Raw genomic sequence first — 13,591 nt, 5'->3', positions numbered from 1 at the left:
TGTTTATTTTGTTAATTATTCGATGTCAAATGAGTTGGTGGTGAGTTGAAAATTGATGCCAATTCATTAGTGGTTAACTAATCTCCTCTATTCTGTTTTTTTTTTTAAATCTGTCAGCTATTTCTTTCTTTTATTTTTTTCACTTTGCTGTATTATTTTATTTAGAAATTCTATGGTTGTTGCCTACTAACTCGGTCGTGTAAGGGAGAGAGGGAATATTTAGAAAGTGGGAGATTTGTCCGTAATTTAGTCCCGTGTTTTTCTCCACTCGATTCCATTTTTAGTTCCACTTTTAGATGTTTTCATGGAGAGCACGTATTGTCTTTTCTCTTTTATGTAAACAAAGCGTGTTTTGGTGAACCATTCTAAGAAGTTTATATATGAAATAAAAGTAGTAGAGAAACACGTATTTGAACATATTGATTTCATATTGCCTTGCTAGAGAGAGAAACTTTTACAATATATATCGTGACATGACCAAGTCATGGTATGGAGGCTACGCTAGGCTCTTTCAGTTCTCGTGACCGGATAAGAGAGTAAAAGCTTAGCCTTTATTTTTCAAGATGGCACTGGGTTAAAGTCTTCTATACACGCTCTGGACAGTATAAAGAATGCACGTTAATTATACATGGATGGTTTTGTGGTAGACTGGTAGCGGTAGGTAGATTTTGGAAAGGTAAATGATATGGGTTCGAATCAACCCCACGATATTAAATATGTGTGATTACACGATATACGAATATGAGATTGTGCTTTAGTCTTGGAGAAAAAATTCATTTGTGGATTACATCTGTTCTCATGGATTAGTCTGAGCTATTCTGTAAATGCGGTATATCCTGAATTAATCCCAAAAGAAAAAAAAAACTCAGCAACACTTGTATAGAGAGGATTACCAAAAACACTCGCGGCGCTGTATTCGAATGCAGATCTTTGATTACGTCATGTATACCTGTAAGGGCCATATAAAGCCCATTTACTTTTATTTCAGGCTTCAAGGATTGGACCTCATGTCGGGTCGAGATGTGGTCCCTCTAACAGCATCCCCATTAGTGAAACTAACGGGGGGTTCACACAAATCCCAAAAAAAAAAAAAATTAAAAAAATCAAATTCTATGAACCTCCCCTCTCATAGTCTTTTCCCACTGAACCTGTATCATCACTATTTCGCGGACCCCACGACACGTGGCGGCCCGCAGTTGGTCGATTATTATTATTTTTTTATTTTTTTTTTTACAGAAAAAAAAATCAAACAGTAAAAAAAAATAATAAAAAAATAATAAATTTTTTTTTGGTGAACCTCTCCATGAGGTTCACCAATGGAGATGCTCTAAAGCCGTTCTTGAGGATTGTCAAAACATATTATTGTGATTTAATCCGTAAGAAACGAATTAAATCACAATACTAATAATTTTAAGAATGAATAATCATCGATCTGATCAGTTATATGCATATATATACACATATATTTAAATAATTATATATATGTTGTGTAATATTATACTGTATATAAGTTCTATAGTATTTTTATTTACTAAATTTATTAGAATTTTAAAAAAAAAATATTATTTCAAAAATTTTATCTATTTTACAGATTAAATCGGCTATCCGATCAAAAATTTAAAATTTTTTGAATCTCTAGAACATCGAATCGAATCAGATAATTAACTAGAATCGAAATCGTGCCATCTCTACTTGTTTGAACGTCTGATTGTTTGAATGTCTATTATGATTCATATTGTATGTTTGAAAACTTAGAATGTATATGTCTATTATGATAATTAACTGATTGTTCACACTTTTAACTACGATACAAAGCGAAATAGTAGGAGTATGAGTCAATCTCGAACGTTATGTTTCAGAATACTGTTTTCTATTTTCAAACCAACTTTATTTCAATAGATTACCTGTTTTTTTTTTTTGTAAACTATATAGATTACCTGTTCATAGATTAAAAATATTACATAGGCTAAAAAGTTATAAATATATATATTTCAGTCCAAAAAACTTGATTCTCTTCAGTTTGTTTTGTATATATGTCCAAAAGAGGTAATCTAGTTAAGATTGAATTCAATCTATTGGAATAAGTTCGGTCCAAGTTTATGATGTAAAGATAAATATATGTATTGTGTAATTAGCTGTGTATATAAGTCTTCGAGAATAGACCGACTTAAATACTTGTATGAATATACCTTGAAGATTGATTGATTAAAGCAAGTCAGTCTCATGAATTCTACACAGTCTTCGTATCGATTAAAGTATGGGTTGGCTTTAACGGTTCGACAATTTTATAGGCTTAGCTGAAACGTAACTAAAATATAATAAAAATTATTTCCTTTATATCAAAATAATATCGTTTTATAGTTTTAATGAAAGTTTGTTAACCTTATATGTTATTCAACTTTTAATAATTAAAATATGGTTAATTACATAGATAATGATGGTTTTATTTAGAAAATATAAAAAATAAATATTTTTTGATCTGTGTGCACAAATCTAAAATGACAAATAAAACGAAACAAGTGAAATAGTAAATATAAATCTTATTATTTTTTCTTAGGGTTAAATACTGATGAAAATTCAACTTGATTTATCTTTATTATTTCTATTTGTCCAAAAGAGAAGTAACCAGTTGATACAAACCCGCTTTTGTAAATGGAGTAAACAAATCTGAAGTGATATTGGAAGTTTTCAAAGCTTCCAAGTCAAATGATAGTATAGAAAGGTTGTCGAACCACAGAGAACTAGTGATCTATAGCACCAAGAATACACAAACTTTCTTAATCTAAGCAAATAGAAAGATGATTGATGGTAACAAGCTAAGAACCTACTAATATGAACAAGGTGATCTCAAATCCTATCAAGAAATAAGTGCAAGAACTAAACTTTCAATCAAATGCTAAGGTAGAATCCATGGGACTAGGGACTTGACTTTGGGTGACTAAGATCCAAGCTAGAGTGGCAAGCTAACAATCAAACACTTCCTTAAGTCTAGAACACTAAAATAAACAAGCTCTATGGTCAAGAAGAATGTTCATTTGCTTTAATCAACTAGACACCAAAGGTCTTTGAGCCTAAAAGATCTAAGCAATCATTAGAGATGAGTCTATTAACTATCTAAACTCCCTTAACACAATGGTCTTTGTGTAAGGCAAGTTTAGAGCAAGCTCTACTTGGTTCAGACATTTCATCAAACACCTTGTGGGTGGGAAATGTCTAGAGCTCTAGATCAAAGAGGCCAACTTTAAGCTAGCATTAAGGATAGTAGACAAGCAAGGAAACAATAGATCTAACACTAAACACCCTAGATCTTCACTTAATCACCCTCATCACCCTAGCCCATGAATTCAATGTGTGTCTACTCTCTAATCTCCATGAGAAACCTTAAATCTATGTGAGATTCAAGGCTAATCATGATTATGAGAAGGAGAAACAAGATTTAAGATGAAGAACTTCCTTAAAATGATTAAAAGGTTCAAGCTTTTACAAGATGAAACAAAGTCTTGAGAGAAAATGAGATACATTAGGGTTTTTGAGATCTAAAACTATTTATAGAGAGGCAAATTTCGAGCTGGTTTAGTAAGATTAAACCGGAGTCAACCAAAGTCAACCGGACTAAACCGGGTCAACATTTCAAAATCTCGTGCACAGCGGTCTTCGCGTCCTCTCCACTTTGCCGCTGCAAAGTTCGCCATATTCCCAGCGGTTACCTTTGATCGCTGCATCATGTCGATATCAGACAGGGGCTTGGAGATAGAGCTCGCGGTGTTCTTTGTCAATTCCCAAGTCTCAGCTCGTGGTCGTCATGTTCGCCTTCATCGTCGTGGCCTGATCCGTACCGACTTCGTCTCTGTTCGTTGCTCCAATCATCAATCCCGACCGCCTCAGCTCTGCTCCAAGCCGCGACAGCACTACCTCGTCATCAATCTGAGCTCCGGTGATGGCATCAAGCTGCGTTCATCATTAAGTCACCGTACCTCCTCCGTCTTTCTCTACTCCGATTCCGTGCTCGGACTTACAGGCCATGGTCTGCTCCACGAAGCCGTGGCCGTGCTCAATTCTGTCCGTGTGGTGCTCACAAAGGCTCGCCGTCATCAACCAGTCCGGCCAGAAGAAAGCTCGAGGAGAATCAATGGCCAACTCTTGGCTTTTTGCAACCAAGTCCCTGAAGTCTTGATTTATTTGTATACTGCCCCGAACTTTCATAATTGCAGAATAGACCTCTTGATTTGGCCCTAAACTTCCAATTGTGAACTTTAAACCCTGTGATATGCAAATGAACAATCTAATGCAATATATACTCCTAATATGCAACTCCATGACTATAATAAGCTAAAATGTGAATCTAAAAACCTATAAAAACATGAGATATCATGAAGCAAATGAGTATATATGTGTAATAACTGGCTTCTAAAATAATAAGCCGAATTGGTCCCACTTGGTTGGTTTATCAGCTAAGAGCAAGACTGATGTAAACATCAACAATATTCTTTTATTACAAAACAATCGTATTTTTTATTCTTTATTTTATTTTCTTTTTGAAACACAACTTTATAAAGTTTGTTATTCAATGGTTAACTCATCAGACAAACATGTTTAACTAGACCATCGGCCACATGATCTCTTTCACGGGAAATCCATATAACTCCGCACTAGACGCTTCCGAAGTTAAAACTTTAATAAGGGAAACAGAGTCAGATTCACATCGATACCCAGGTCCCTGCATTTGAGGCTTGCTTCTCGCATTGCGAATCTTTCGGCTAGTAAATGAGATCGAACGTGTGAAGCTGCAATCGTATAAGAAAAGGATCCGTTCGCATCTTAAAAAGAAGTTACTCGCAAGTCGCAGCTAGCATAAGATAAGTTACAAAATAGATATTGTATGATTTTAGTGTACTTAATATTCTGTATATACAGATATATAGATATTATGATAACAAGTGTGGATTCTCGGTGGTGATTGGATGTCAAAGAATCAAACCAGTGAGGATACCAACAAAAACCTAACCGACAAAAAAAAATTATTCTTACATAAGTGGAGGTAATAATATATTCTTTTTGAAATATAATTATTGCTTAACTATGGGTAACAGCTTAGACATTCGCTTGAAAAAGAGGAAATGATAAAATACTTATTTACGGAAAATTTAAGAATTCTTTTTAACGTATCATTTTTAAAAAATATATTTTTGGAAGTTTTTTGTGATTCAATGATTTGACTAAAAAATCATTAATGTTTATACACTAGAAATTTTAAAATTCAAAAACCCAAAAATACAAATTATACAGATTATAAAGAAAAATATTTACAAAAAAATCTTTGGTATGGTGCATGGCATATCATCGAATATAAATTTATATGACGGTTCGAAGTTATACACTCACACATGTATTTTTTTTTTTTTGCAAATTCACATGTATTTTTATATGGTAATAAAATTATAGAATATACAATCGTCTATGCAATATTCCTCAACATTATAATATGATAATTAATCAGACCTTTAAAATTTATTTTTTAAGCATAACATAACAATCATATTATTCTTTCACACGTGTATTTTAATAGTTAATTCTCTCATGTTAAATTACAGTTAGGTTTAATCAGCTGTATCGAATTAATTTTATTTGTTTAGGTTGGACATCATGTATTATTAATGTTTACTTTATTTTTGGTTTGGTAAATCTTTAGCTTTAAAATATTTTTTTTTGTTTGTCCAGAAATTTAGAATTTGTGTTTTTGCATAAGTTTTATTCTGTAATATATGGTCCGTTTTATATTGTTGTTTAAAGATGTTTAAGACGTGAACAATACATGATGTCCAATCTATTAAATACAATCTAAGTACGATAGACTAAAAATGAGAATCATATTTTAATATTTTGTACAATTGATTTATATATTTATGATCATTTCTAGTTAAAATTAGAAGAAATTGTTTTAAGATATGTGCAACACCGGTCAACATCAACAGTGTTTTTAATTAATAAATACGAAGGGGGCCATAGAAAAGGAAAGATAATTACAGTGCATGGGGAGATATTCGAGACAAGAGAAGAGAGAGAAGAGAGAGAAGAGAGAGCGTCCTTGTTTGGCTCCGGCGTTTGGCCGGCGCGTAAGCGGCCGTGCCAACGCCGGAGTCTTTTCTGGTTAGAGTAAAAGTGTTTCCTTTGGCTTCCTCTTCGGCGCCCTGTGAACGTACGCCTTGTCCGAGTTCTGGTTACGACACTATCTTTGTCGGTGGGTTCGTGGTTGGAGCAACGACGCGTTCCTTCTGGAGATCCGGGAGAGGAAGCGGCCAGTGTGTTCTGTTTTTGGTGGTTCCCGGGAGGTGGAGGCTCGCTCAGATCCATCGTCGTCGGTCTAGTTTCCGGGAAGGAGTCTCCCTCAGATCTGCCTTCGCCGGCTTTAGCTTCGGAGGACGGAGGCTAGTATAGCTCCGTGCTGCCGCGAAGAAACCCTTATCTTTGGGTCTTTGTTTCTTTTCTTTATTTCGTTTCGTATTCGTCTTCTATGGTTGCGGTTAAAGGTGGTTGGAGTCACGGCGGAGATCTTCTTCTTAGAAGTGAAGTTTGCCGGTGATGTTTGAGAGAGGTGGTTCTCGAGTTCGCCGGTCTAGGGTTTCAAGTGGTTGAAAGTCGATGGAGATATCGAGGTACGATTATACTCCTCGGCGTGATGACTGTGCGCTGTAGAACGGGTTAGGTTTCGGTTTGGAGGCTTTGTCGGTTTCAAAGCTCCGACGAACGTGGTGGTGCAACGGCGGAAGCGGCTGGGTTGAGGCGGTATCGACGGATGTCGAGTGAATGGAGCAGAGTCCTCCACGTGTCGCGACTGCCTCCTCATCGTTTTGTCCGTCTGGGCCGTGGGTCTTGTGGTTTTGGGCCGAGGGCCGTTGTATGTTTTTGTGCAGCCCGTGGTTGTTTGGGCTTTTAGTTTGTTTTCTGGTTGTAACCGGGCTTCGGCCAGTTATGGATTTTGTCCATTTATATAATCTAAATCTTTGAGGGAAAAAAAAAAAAATTACAGTGCATGGGTTATGTTAAGTGTATTTAGATTGTGATATTACGAAGGAGGATCTAATCAATATTGTACCTTTTCTCATATGACACGATATCTATATGAAAACTGTCCTACGTCCACCGTATTTTGCATGTCTATCACTTTGTATTTTATATATTCAGAACTTTTTTTTATTTAAAAAAATTCCGGAATATATAAAGTACAAAATATATTCGGAACTTTCATGTTCATGATATCTGGATGTTGATTGTTTATGGATTTTGAAGTAGTTTTTGGCTTTTACTTTTGAAAAAATCCAGTTTTTAGATAATCAAAATTTTAGATAGATTTTTCAAAATCTAGAGAAACTAGTTTTTGTCAAATAACTTTATTTTCTAAAAAAAAATTCTAAGTTTTTATGGCTTTTCAATCTAACGTTAATTTTTCATTTTTTAAAATTAAAATTTGCTATATTTATGCATTAATACATGAAAAGAAATAAAAACAATAATTACTTTAACCAAATCATTATACTAAAAGCCTTTGTTTAATAATATGAAAAAAAAAAATCTATTACAAACATTTTTAAAACTTGTCAATAAAATAATATTATTTATTTTTATATAAAGTTTATATGTTTTATTGATAATCTACTTTTTCGTTAAAACCAAAATCTAAATTCTTTAGATTTTCCCCTGTGACCAAAAAAATTAGCTGTTAACTTTATATATAATAGTTGAATACAATAAAAAAATATACTCACATATAAAAAATTATGTCTACACAAGATTTAAAAAAAAAAAAAAGATTTGTGGCATAAATATATGTATTATCAAATTTATGTATCTAGGTAGGAATTACGATAGTTTTATTTTGCATTTATATTGTTTAGAAGATATTTTAAAAAATATTAGATGTGTCTTGATGACAGTATTTTTTGTTATTTTAAAATAAAAATTTATTAATATTTTTATTTATTAACTTTAAAAAGAAAAACTAAAACCAAAATCTAAAAACCAATCATGTTTTCAAAAAAATTAAAATTTACTGCAAAATCAAAAATTAAAATCTAAAAACCAAAATCTAAAAACTAGTAAAACAATCATCACCATAGTTATTGATTGATGTGAGAAAAAATGAAGTATTTATCATCGTTTCAACTTCCATGCTTTTTTAGTCTTTTAGCTAATAGTATGCACACTTTTTATATAATATGGAAATTCCAATCTAAAATAACTAGTTCAATTAGTATAAGCAACCAAATGGGAGTTTCAATATGAAACGGGATATAATTAGGGCCAACTATGAGAGGCTATAGACGGTTTAAAAAGAATTTTAATAATTTGGAATTTTAACTTTCTTTTACAAATTTAGAAACTTGTTTTTTTTTTTGCAACTATTTAGAAACTTATTTATATATAATCTTTTTCAAAAAATTAGAAACTAAGATGAATATTTCATCCGGCTTGGTTCATGACCGGTGCTAGATACAATTGGCCCTGGATACAATTCGGCTAGGGATTTGATAGCTTCAACGTCCCACAAATGCAAGTTTATGGCCTGATTCAGATGTGAATTGTTTAACTAATAGACCATCGATATTAGTTTTTTATATCATATTTTAAAATTTGCCAAAATATGGTGCTGAGAGAATTCCATGTAAGTAATTAAAAAGTTATATATAGGCTTTATAGCATGTTATAATTGTGGCAAAAAATATATATATAATTATTATTTCATGATAGTACCATAGTAGTAATATTCTTTCTTTTTGTAAAATAGTAGCAGTAATATTCTAAATCCCCATAATAGTATCATTGTTCAAAGTAATCAGAATATGTAAACTGGATGAGAAAATACGCAGGAACTAGTTGATGATAGTTCGAACTATATATATCGAAATGCTTTGCAAAAACGAAAACAAAAAGATTTTTTTTCTTAGTCATATTTTTATATTAGTTATAACTTACTACACCACGGCTATCTCTTTCTAAGATTACAGACTAAGAATACACTTTGAAATATTTTGCGTTGTTGAAGTTTAACCATAGTATTATATATTGCAGATGTAAAATTGTTTGTAGATGAAAGAATAGAATAACTAATATGAGTAAATCAGAACTGCATTCAGTTGCAATATCGCTCCGATGGTTTTAAATCCTGACTAGTAGAATGTGCCGGTTGATAGACTAATTAAAAAATACTGTGATCTATATTTTAGAAAAAAAATGTTTTTAAAAGATTCATATTTTACATTTTCATTAAATTGTAAATATCAAAATATTAATTGTGTTTATTGAATTTTAATTGGTTAAAAATTATAAAATAGCTAAACACAGAAAATAATATATTTATTATTAAAAATTTACGTATTTTTAATAAGTGTGAAAACTTTAGAATATAAATTATTTTGAAATGGAAGAAGTATTAATTTTGGTAATTTTATATGAACTGTATTGTAATGGGAACTGTAATTTCGTTAGTGGGTTAAACATATTACAATATTTATAAAGAAAATCAAATATGAGCGAGAAGCAGATACAAGTTGATCTATTTTCTAAATTTAATCTCACCGATTGCTGACAAAAAAAAAAGAAATCTCACCGATCATTGACCCGGTCAAAGGCTGTGCTCTGTTTATCAAGTTATGATAAATGTCTCTAATCATACCGAATGTCGCTATTTCACATGTAATTACGTAGCTTCGTACATATATAGATGCCGACTGAATATTAGCCTCTCACTAAATTCTACTTTTGGAAACACATATACAATTCTCTTACATGAAAAAGTTAAATCTAGGGATAATTTCTCTTATAATATGATATTATCTTTTAAAAGTATAACCAGTAACAAAGGAGCCAGGTTTATTGCTCGAGTCCTTTTCATATAGAATAGCAACCCTTTAACCAAAATCTTAAGAGCTTTATAACACTATTATCATTTAAAAGTTAAATAAACAATTTTAAAAACTTTATATGTTCAATGTTGGCTAATCCCGTCTACCATTTCTATTATTCCATTCACATATGGAAATAACATTCCGAAGTACTCATTGGGAAACGCAATGATAATGAAACGGACTAAATCTCGATGCTTTTTTACGGCCAATCGCTTTTTAATATGTACAAAGAAAAACAAAAATGACAAAACTAGTGTTTTACTGATGAATTGTATTTGATGTCGTATAACGAAACATTTTGTTATGAGTTAATTTGTCTGTTTTTTCGTCAACAAGTTGCTAAATTACGACAAATAGCGTTGTATAATACTTAACGCAATTAAAAGAAAGTGATAATTTTAAATGCTAATTCGATAATATGCGGTTATGTATATAGTTTAAAATAGGTTAACAGTTGGTATCTACGACGAACCACTCGTGAACGATCAAAAAGCATAATACGATCAGCCTATCTCTTTCTCTCAGTCAATTTATTATACACCAAAATGTAATTAGCCCTAAGTTTCACGTTTCAAAGTTTCAAGTTTCAAGTAAAGGAAAAAGAGGGTAACAAAAGGTGAATAGTGTCCACCTTTTTATTGGCTTTTCTCTCCCACACAGCCTTCAATTCCGTTCACACACTCCTCCTTTTGAAGTTTCTTTGCAACCCCAAAAAGTTATAACCCTCTCTCTCTCTCTCTCTCTCTCTCTCTTCTAAACCATCACCTATTTTCTCTCTCTCTGTCTGCCATGGATTCCGGCAACAGTAGTAGCATGCAATCTTCAAGCGGTGGTGGTGGAGACCAAGAGGAGTACGACTCACGCGCCGATCAATCTATCTCTGCTTTGTTTAACAACAACGCAACCACCGTCTCTTCCAATATCGCCGGTCAAACACATCTTGACTCTCTTATGGCTAACTATTTCAACACCGGTTGGTCAACGGATAATCCTCTCTGGTCAACAACGAGTACAAATCTCATCGCCGGCTGTAGACCACCACCACCCCCGATGCCATCAGAACCCGTCTTCTTCACAAACACAGTTCAAGAGAATCTGAGAGTAGTTTCAAACACAAACACAAGTACTAGTCCCATTAGTTCTGTCCCTACCGACAAGAAAACCGGTCTGGCCACAACACGGAATCCAAAGAAGAGATCTAGAGTCTCGAGACGAGCGCCTACGACTGTTTTGACCACCGACACTTCAAACTTCAGAGCCATGGTTCAAGAATTCACTGGTAATCCTTCTACTCCTTTCACCGGATCATCATCTACTCCTTTTTCAAGATCAAGATTTGATCTCTTTGGTCCTTCATCTTCGTCTTCATTCTCACGACCCTTGAAACCCTTTCCTCACAAACTGATCCCATCATCATCGACGGGTCATCATTACTCAACTCCTCCCCCTTCTACAGATTATCACCAGAGTCTTCTCCGTAACATGAACATGCAGAACATAGCAGCGAACCCTTTTCTCAACAGCCAATCCTCTAACAACGTCCCTTTAGTGGATCAGTCGCTGAGCTTGAGAACGAGTACTGGTTTTGGATACGTGGGAGCAAACTCTGAGGGGCTTCACAACATTATCGCCTCGTCTTCTTCATCCATGATGCAGCCAACCCTAAATATTATTCATGGTTCAAACAAGAATTATGAAGCCGATAATAATCTGGTAAGATCCATTAGTGGAGAAGGGCAACAACCCATGGTAGAAAGATCCGATGGCTACGCAGCGTTGGTTGCTTCTGGATCGGAGAATAATACAACGGATGTGAGAAATGAAGGTATTGTGGAATTACCGTGGATCTCTTCTTCTGATTAGTATCATTCTAACTTTGCTTATTACATTATGATCGTATCTATTATATTAGCCACAAAAAAAAAGGAATAGAACATCCTAGCGAAAAACATCTGATGAAAGGAACATTAATTAGTATATGGAATTAAGAGTATGGAATCTTTTATATTCTAAAGCTTCTATGCATGGTCTATAAATTACTTTCTATATATTGGAACACTGTTTTTTTTTGTTCCTTTTAATGTCATATTGGCTTTACTCCGTTTGTTGGACTGGATTTGTGTATATGTAGAAGTGGACTTTATATGTGTAGTTTGTGTGGTTTTGAAACTTTGCCGGCTCATGGTTATGGTGTAATTTTGAATTTTCAATGGCTTCGTGGTATAATTTGAAATTTCAGGTTGTTTAGTGATTAGTTACAAAAATTCAAAGAAGCGTGTGTTTAAGTCTTTAAGACGAGCATATATGTCTTAAGGGACCCAAATAACATGCTATGAAAATGTTTGCTCACTTGTTAATTTATGTTGTGCATGAACCCTAAAAAGACTTTCCACTATTAGTTTATTTGCCTAGAAAGAAAATATGTACAGATAGAGTGATTGGTGGCGAGATCGAGGGAATCGTTAGCCGCTGCTTATCCTAAATTGATCATCATGTTTTATTTGTATCTCACATAAGTTATATATTTACATCATCTTTTTTTTAATTTTGTATTATAAAATTTTGAACTATATACATGATTTGTTGTGTCATCACAATTCCACAAAAAAAACATTCGTCATTCTCTACGTCACAGCTTCATGTACCGTAATTTCTTTAATTGATAGTTGCCTTCATTATAATCCATCAAACCAAATTTTGATGGTTACATACTTACATCATTCAGGCGATTTCACGTTAGTAATAAAGTCGCTTCAATCGCACGGTAACAACTTATTTTATTATGTTGTTCGCTTTCCTTCCTTGTCTTCTCTCTTAGAGGAAGAAATGGCTAAAGAGTTTGTTCACGAAAAGTAGTTGCATTGATATAAGATAATTAATCTTGATCGTTCAACTTAACAATAATACTCTATCTTGAATTGCTCCATCATATGTGAGATTAATACCTTTTTTCCCGCCAAAAATACATGTCATTTTTGTCAGTGAAAAGAAGATATGTCAGTTAGATTTGCACTTTCTCCACGTGAAAACGATAGCGTTTTAGGAAATTTAGTCAGAACTTTCAATTTTTTTTCTTACAAGAATCCTTGTGATTGATGGTATAAGATCTTCTATTCTTTTTGTATCTCAAGATAAATCAATGGTTTTGTTGTCCCTCCTTTGATTCAAGATATAACTTGCCTTTTTCTACTTAAATTTTTTAAAAAATGATTTTCTAAAAAGAATATCTACCTTTTTGATGTATCTATCAGTTTTGTAAATCATCTTTTAATGTTCGATAAAAAGCATGTTTTTACGAAAATAAACATTTTCTCTTAATATCTCATTTCGGAGATTGGAAATCCAAATGATTAGGCAAAGGATTTTTAGAAGATTTAGGAGACAAACTATTACTATCGCAACAAGAGAAAAAAGAGAAAATAACGAAAAAACAAAAGCAGTTTTGTTGTTTCGCAATGATGTTTCCACGTTGAATCGTCGATAGGTTGATTATCTACAAATATTTATACGTAAGTCGTAATGAATATGAATGTTCAGTCTGTACTCTCTATCTACGTCATACAAATAAAAACTTAGATTTTATATTATTTGTATATGCTAAAAATCCTAGGTTCGAATTATTTTTTTATCTTTTGAAACCGAGGTTCTAATTATTTCGTGTCAGCTGAAACGTATACGCGCGATCCTTT

The 13,591-nt window shown here is 33.1% G+C and overlaps 1 protein-coding gene across 1 annotated transcript; it reads left to right on the top strand.

Moving 5' to 3' along the window:
• Positions 1-10,541: 10,541 nt before the first annotated feature.
• On the top strand, positions 10,542-12,474 carry LOC130495168 (uncharacterized). Its single transcript, XM_056986397.1, has one exon. The coding sequence runs from the start codon at positions 10,692-10,694 to the stop codon at positions 11,763-11,765; it is 1,074 nt and encodes a 357-aa protein (XP_056842377.1). The 5' UTR covers positions 10,542-10,691; the 3' UTR covers positions 11,766-12,474.
• The last annotated feature ends 1,117 nt before the right edge of the window (positions 12,475-13,591 follow it).

The sequence above is a fragment of the Raphanus sativus genome, chromosome 5 (genome assembly GCF_000801105.2).
Source record: "Raphanus sativus cultivar WK10039 chromosome 5, ASM80110v3, whole genome shotgun sequence".
Taxonomy (NCBI): Eukaryota; Viridiplantae; Streptophyta; class Magnoliopsida; order Brassicales; family Brassicaceae; genus Raphanus; species Raphanus sativus.
The sequence above is the reverse complement of the archived record's forward strand: the minus strand, read 5'-3'. Positions and strand labels throughout refer to the sequence as shown.

Bases quoted from the DNA above. Each gene is read 5' to 3' on its own strand.
- LOC130495168 (XM_056986397.1), top strand. From the start codon at position 10,692: ATGGATTCCGGCAACAGTAGTAGCATGCAATCTTCAAGCGGTGGTGGT.